Source organism: Schistocerca nitens, chromosome 6 (genome assembly GCF_023898315.1).
Source record: "Schistocerca nitens isolate TAMUIC-IGC-003100 chromosome 6, iqSchNite1.1, whole genome shotgun sequence".
In the NCBI taxonomy this organism is placed as follows: domain Eukaryota; kingdom Metazoa; phylum Arthropoda; class Insecta; order Orthoptera; family Acrididae; genus Schistocerca; species Schistocerca nitens.
The window spans coordinates 243,850,792-243,857,979 of record NC_064619.1 but is presented as its reverse complement, the minus strand read 5'-3'; the positions used below and the strand labels follow the sequence as shown (position 1 = coordinate 243,857,979).

Here is a 7,188-nt window from a genome sequence, read left to right as displayed (position 1 = left end):
CTGGGACCATTGAAAAGGGCCCTCATTCATTGAAAGGGCCCTCATTCATCAGACTTTTCAGTTTTGTGCTCACATCCACATATTTTCTTTTTGATGGACATTACTATGAACTGACTGATGGTGTGCCTATGGGTGTTTAGTTCCCTGTCACCTGTGAAATCCAGCATGTAAATGAAAGGCTGTGAGGACAAGGCACTAGACTCAGCACCATAATACTGACAGTCTTTTACAGATATGATGATGATACATTCGTCATTTGGCTTCATGGAAAGATGAGCTTCAAGTTTTCTTGCAACATCTGAACTCTATCCGCAATCAAACTGAGTTCACCATAGGGGTGAAGCAAAACAGACAGCTGCCATTCTTGAATGTTTTTTTACGTAGAAAGCCAGATGGAACACTGGGACACAGCGTGTATCGGAAAAAAACTCACGCAGACCAGTACCTCTAGCTGTCATTACTTGTCACAAAGGGAACGAGTGCTAAACACGCTTGCCCACAGAGCTCGTACCATCTGTGACGCAGAAAGGGACTTGTTCCAGAAAACAGCTACAGCAACAGCCAAATTCTACTTGCTTTCAAGCAAAACACCACACCACAGTCAACACCCAATGAAGACTAAGTATTGTGAGCTCACTTGTTCTATAAGTTGGCAGGTTCATATTTTCAAAGAAAGTAAGGACATCAATAGCTTCTAAAACTGCAGTGAATATATCAGTTGAGGATATAATATGCTGCTCCTTTAATTCGCCTGCAAAAATGGCAAAAGAGAAATTTAGCGCCTCGAACGATAACGAAAGTCGATAAGCGGCCTCTGACGTCATCGATACAGCGTGGAACGTCATAATGACGTTTACCTGTGTGCACATGGAGGTATAAGGAGGGGAGATGGCACTATGGCCGTCTGCTGTACGTCTGTTTGAAGCCGGTGGGCCGCCATGTTTGATTGGTCAAAACAGTGACAGAGCTCTTGTTAGAATTGCTTGTTCTTCATATTTAACTTTATGTCTGCGAAATAATTTCAGATGATGAGTGTTACAATGTTTACATGCATAACACAACGTCAGAATAGCTTTTTCAGGTGTTTTCGTTTTGTTTTTAATGCGTTTTTGCCCCAGCAATACAACTGATTTGGTCTCGTTAACTTAAGTGTTTCTTTTGGACATGAACTTCGAATGATGAAAAATAACAGTGTACAAAGCTCTTTTCAAACTCAAATAACCTTCTACTGTATTTGTGTCGATGTAAACTGAAAGCAGAACCGGAAGCTATGCTAGTTTACATACCGGATGATATTTCTTACTCGTTTACACACTTATACAAAATTTCATTTGTAAATACATACATCGTTTGTGTTTTGTCAAGAAAAATAAGCATATGAACCCACAGAGCCCTACGAGCTTCATTGATCGGAAATCTGAAATAAAATAAGAAGAAAACAGTTTCACAAAACGTAAACAAGGCCGCACATCTCACGAATATAAACGACAATATTTTTCGGACGGGGCCACTTACGCATGGAACGTGATTCCTTTTAACTTGGTAGCACTATTCCAACGGTTAGTACACCCGTAAACAACGCAAACCGGCATTTTAAAATGAAAAAACCTTCAGCAGCTCTAGACAGTAGCACAATCGGAAACGAGTCTTCTGACCAAACTGCAATGGCGGAGCTCGGTTTCTGTCGGCTTCAAGTTTGTGACGTCATGGCATCTCCCCTCCTTATACCTCCATGTGTGTGCAGGCCGCTTCGACGTATCTACTATCTATGGTCGAAGGCAGGCCATCTCCTCACCTAGCGTGAAATGAATGCTACCCGCATTCACATGAACATACATTGCCGGCCTGGTCACGTGTTCTCGGGACGTTGTGTGTTTGTCCGTATAGCGCCCTGTATATTTAGAATGTCACTACATCCCTAGTATAGACGGATTATTTTCGTACGTGTCGTGGATTATTTATATATGTTGCGCAGACATTTTAACAGTATCCATTTGATACCGGGAATAAACCAGCTACGTAACTTTTAAGGGCAAGTGATAATACATTCTGCTTCTTTGCGATAGTTGTCATGGTTCAGATGCACTCGATTTTTGGTATTTTTCGGTAGGATACGGCACTTTATAGTATTACCACAGTCTAACATAACAGTCGCGACACTTCGCCTCGATTTTGTTGCCATCATCGCTCCAAGCGGCCGGTAGGTTGAACTGTGAGTTCGGCGCGATCGTGAAAGCGAATAGTGATTGTTTATTTTGATTTATACAATGGTTTTTACCATCGGGAGCGTTCGTAGCGCAATAAATTGCAGCAGCAATAGGAAGAAGACACCACAGCTGTCTTTTTTAGGTTTCCTTTAGGATTCACTTGCAAATGTATGTGTATAAATGATGAATGTTTCGTTTTAGGAGCAAAAAAATGGCTAGTTAATAGCAGACGAGAAGACCTTTTGAAGAAAGACCCGGTTTACCTGTATAATAATATTAGGTTTTGTTCGCTACATTTCGAACAAAACCAGTTCATGAACGCAGACAATAAAAACTCGTGTGGAATGCAGTTTGACATTCCAAATAAGCCATCTCAACTGACGAAGAGGAAACTGCCACAAAGACTCGACAGTCAATCTAAAGGTGTAAAACAGTCCTATGACACAGAAGCAGCCAGTTCAACTCTCCATGTATTAGTGCCAGATTCGTGAGAATCATCAACACAGACCTGCTTTGACGATGAAGTGGTTAGATTAAGTGCAGCTGTTCGTGTCTTACAAAAGCGTGTGAAGTGTCAGAACGTTCAGATTGCTAGACTTCGAGCGAAACTATTATGGGACAAGGAAAGTGCCTACAGGCAGATTGTTTGAAAATTATTCAAATATTTGGTTTTTCGTGAAATGTAATGTGATCAGCTCATTATAATGTTTTCAGCATATTTCTCCCACTATTTGTCAGTTGCTTGTCCTACTTAGAATAATACAAAGATGAAGGTCGTACTTGTGGCAACAGGCGACAGTGACAAACACAGTAGGCCTACAGAACGATAAACGAGCTGTCCATCGCTTTTGCATGTAGAGGTACACGTCCGTGCTTCTTACATGTGAATCTGTGTGTTTATATTCTTTTGATATCAACGTGGTAAGCTGCAATTCTGTCCAATGTCACAAGTGTTTTTTCACGAATGTGTTGTAGCTTGCCACTCTATTCATGGTTTTTGTCCATACTTGCGCTTATTTTAGAATCATTTTTAGAAACATATATGCTTTCTGATACTACACAAACTCTTGGAGGCAAGAAACTAACTCGAATAATTCGGAAATTACGTAGGAAATGGATGCAAACACACATTATGCTTACGACGCGTCTGACGTTCACCTTACCTGCCGCTTCAAGCGCTAGTATCGCTCCATCTGTCAAACGATAACAACTTTTACAGCAGTGAGTGTCGCGACTGTTATGTTAGACTGTGGTATTACAGAGTGTGACGTTTATTTCTGCAGTGATAGTCCTGCAACACGACTTGACAGTACGCTAGTACTTTTGCGAGTGTCCGAAAAACACCGAATTTGCCACACATTAGCGATTATATCCCTGCTAATTCGTCCATTTTTTTGTATTTCTGCGTATTTATTTTCTCCTTTTTGCGACCTAAAGCACAATTTTTCTTACTGGTGGCACTTTGAGGTATTTATTTAACGCATTTTAAGTACTTGCTCCCAGTTTATTAAATAAATAGTAGACTGAGTAATCTATATACATAATCGACAAGTCACTGATAAATGCATGGAGGATAGTATTTACTGAAACAACTAACCTTTCCCTTTCCTGTTCGACTAGTAAATTTACGAGAGGAAGCGATTGTTTGTAAGCTTTTGTACAAGCCGTAATACATGTTTTATAGTCATAAAATCGTAGAAAAATAGGTCTACAGAATCAAGCCTTAATTATAAGGCGTCTCGAAATTTTTAAACATAGACAGTGTCTCTTACTAATATGATAACTATAATTAGAACTACATGGTATGTACCCATGAAAAGTTACTATCCCTCCTTTCACATATTTTTCTTTGCATCCGTAGCAACAACAGTACTTCACCCTCGCTATTACACTATCAACAAACGGCGAAACACAACAAAAACTCTTGATGTTATAAACTTCAAACGCTGCAGAAAGCATACACGCACAGCGAAGTCCCGAAAACACGTGACAATCCTGGTTTAATGTTGACATGCGCAGAACGCAATGCTCACTCCAGAGATATTTACTCTATGGCCTTCAGGCCCGTCACACACACACAGTCAACGGGGAGGCACCGTTTGTGATTGTCTTCGTGGGTGTCAATGTTTTCGACAGAAATGTTTAAGAAGAAACCAAACATTCCTCCACGACCATCTCCCCCAGGAATAACTCAATTAATAGCAGATCTAGATAACTCGGACAGTGATGACATTGTTTTCCAGAGAAATAAACTTGCTTTAGGTAATGAATTTCAAGATGTATTCTGTTTGGTGTCTTGCAGTGTGAAACCCAGTTTCAGCAGCTGCGAGCAATACGTTTTATTATTTTGATTACTTGCACTCAGATCGTAGGAGGAAGGTAGACGTTCCTTTCAAAATAACGTTTTCATTTCCGCAGAAAATTTGCTGAATGAAATAGAAAACAGTGAAGAGGACAGCGGTGCTGGCGATGATGAAAATGATCCAGAAAAATTGTATCTCCGGGTGAAAAATTTTGTGGAAACAAATAATATACTGCACGAATACGTGAAAACATTGGAGCAACAAAATGACAATCTTCAAATCTGTGACGCTGAATTGAAACGAATAGCGGAAGAGATCCGGAAACAGGCGCAACAAGCGCTAAAGTGAACTTGGAATACCGCAGTTGTAATAAAAGGAAGACAGCGTCTTTAATCTGGAATTAATAGTCCGTTTTCCTGACGCATAGTGAATGTTTCCACTTATTATTGCCATGTATTTTAGCTGTTCAGTGAGCGGCGATGTGCCATTTCTTGTGCACCAAATGTAAAATTTTAGCTGGTGTGACTTTGTTTTAAATTATTTGATTTCGCTTGTGTTTATGTTGCTGTATCAACCTGTTGTTGCGTTTCAATAACTGAGATGTATTTGAAATTGTTCATGAGACATAAATATGTGGGTACAGTAATTGAAATGTAATATGAAACTGTATATGATTGTTTCCAGTACAAGTAGCTATGAAGGTTGGGTATAGTAGCTCATGGAGCCAATCTGAGGCGCCAATGTAATTAAAAGAATAGCTGCTGCTCACCACATAGTGGAGATGGTGAGTCGAAGAAAAACACAACAAAAACACTACCAAACAACTAGCTTTCAGCCAACAAGGCCTTTGTCTAAATTACACAACATACACACACACATGCAAATGCAACCCACATGCATATGATCACAGTCTGTAGCAAGTGGTTGTGTGTGAAAGAGTTGCATTTGCTTGAGTGAGTGCGTGTGTATATGTTTAATTTTGACAGAGGCCTTGTTGGCCAAAAGCTAATTGTGTGACAGTCTTTTCTTTTTTTTTTTGTCTGTGAATTCTGTCACTCAGCATCTCTGCTGTATGGTGAGTAGCAACTATCCTTTTCATTATATTATTACATTCCATCCTGATTTTCCATTGTTCAATCTGAAGTACTTGAGACAATATTCAAACTGTTGTTGCACAGGCCATTAGGTAGAAATACTTTTGTGATTTGCTTCAGGCCAGTGTGACCCCTAGTTCATTGTTTACCAGTCTCTTCACATCACAATGAGCAGAATCAAGTATGTGGAGCCTTTGGCAACATTTATCAAAGAGCTGTGGTATTTGTTTATACAGTGTCCTTTGCTTGCAAATTGCATTGCAGGAAACTTTATCTTTTTGTTGTATTTGAAAACTTCATTTACGGAAGGTAGTAGTGTACATATTTTTTCCCAATAATAGTGTATGTTGCCAGATATTTAAAAATGTGTTTGTAAACCAGTTTACATATTCCATGTCATAGATATTGTCAAATTGTTATAGATATTGTGAAATTGATTGCTGGAAGATGCAAATTGCATATTAACCAGACACATTGATTCTCAGTAAATAGTTTTGAACACACACATTTGGTACTTACATACTACCATACTTTTCACATTATCCATTAATTGTGTATGTTAAGAAAAAAAATAAAGACCGTTAGAATTTTTTTGTTTTCAACAGCCAAAGCTAGTGAAACATTTCATGTGACATCTGAGCTACATCTTGCTGAATTTAGTACATCACTAGTAGTTCTGTAGATAAAACATATGTTAGTCAAACTGCTACTGAGAGAGTTGCTGTGCTTACTAAGATGCTTTCAGGAAAAATGGGGATGTAAATCAGTCTCTACCGAATGACGTTTGTGTTTTTGTGATTTCCCTTGTTCATTGTGGATGTTGTTGTTGTTGTTGTTGTCGTCTTCAGTCCTGAGACTGGTTTGATGCAGCTCTCCATGCCAGTAAAGCTGCATGTCCTCGGGAAAAATTACGGCTGTAGTTTCCCCTTGCTTTCAGCCGTTCGCAGTACCAGCACAGCAAGGCCGTTTTGGTTAATGTTACAAGGCCAGATCAGTCAATCATCCAGACTGTTGCCCCTGCAACTACTGAAAAGGCTGCTGCCCCTCTTCAGGAACCACATGTTTGTCTGGCCTCTCAACAGATACCCCTCCATTGTGGTTGCACCTACGGTACGGCCATCTGTATCGCTGAGGCACGCAAGCCTCCCCACCAACGGCAAGGTCCATGGTTCATGGGGGAAGTCATTGTGGATGAGTCTATGGATATCTACATTAGCCAGATTATAGATGGTACCCTCTCCTTTCCTGAGGAAATGAAGCCATAAATGATGCTAATGATGTTAGTACCTGAAAGATATTTAATTACACTTCCTATATTATTAAACAAGTGTCACACGAATGTTATTTCAATATTATGAAAAGGGTAGTTGCTGCTCACCATATAATGGAGGTGCAGGTACGCACAACAAAAAGACTGTCAGAAAGTGAGCTTTCAGCCAACAAGGCCTTTGTCAGAAATGGAAAAAATACACAAACATGCAAATGCAACTTGCAAGCGTATGACCACAATCGCTGGCTGTTGGGGACCAGACTGTGAGCAGCAGCACATGATGGGAGAAGCAGCAAAGTGGTGGGGGATAAGGA

At 39.9% G+C, this 7,188-nt stretch overlaps 1 protein-coding gene across 1 annotated transcript; it reads left to right on the top strand.

The window, feature by feature from the left end:
* Positions 1 to 4,272: 4,272 nt before the first annotated feature.
* LOC126262992 (UPF0449 protein C19orf25 homolog) lies at positions 4,273 to 6,107 on the top strand. The gene is made up of 2 exons (XM_049959944.1): positions 4,273 to 4,469; positions 4,626 to 6,107. Exons 1-2 carry the CDS (start codon positions 4,331 to 4,333, stop codon positions 4,856 to 4,858), a joined length of 372 nt encoding a protein of 123 aa, XP_049815901.1. The 5' UTR covers positions 4,273 to 4,330; the 3' UTR covers positions 4,859 to 6,107.
* The last annotated feature ends 1,081 nt before the right edge of the window (positions 6,108 to 7,188 follow it).

Coding starts and splice junctions, on each gene's coding strand:
- LOC126262992 (XM_049959944.1), top strand. CDS start 4,331: ATGTTTTCGACAGAAATGTTTAAGAAGAAACCAAACATTCCTCCACGA. Junction 4,470..4,625: donor GAGAAATAAACTTGCTTTAG/GTAATGAATTTC, acceptor TCATTTCCGCAG/AAAATTTGCTGAATGAAATA.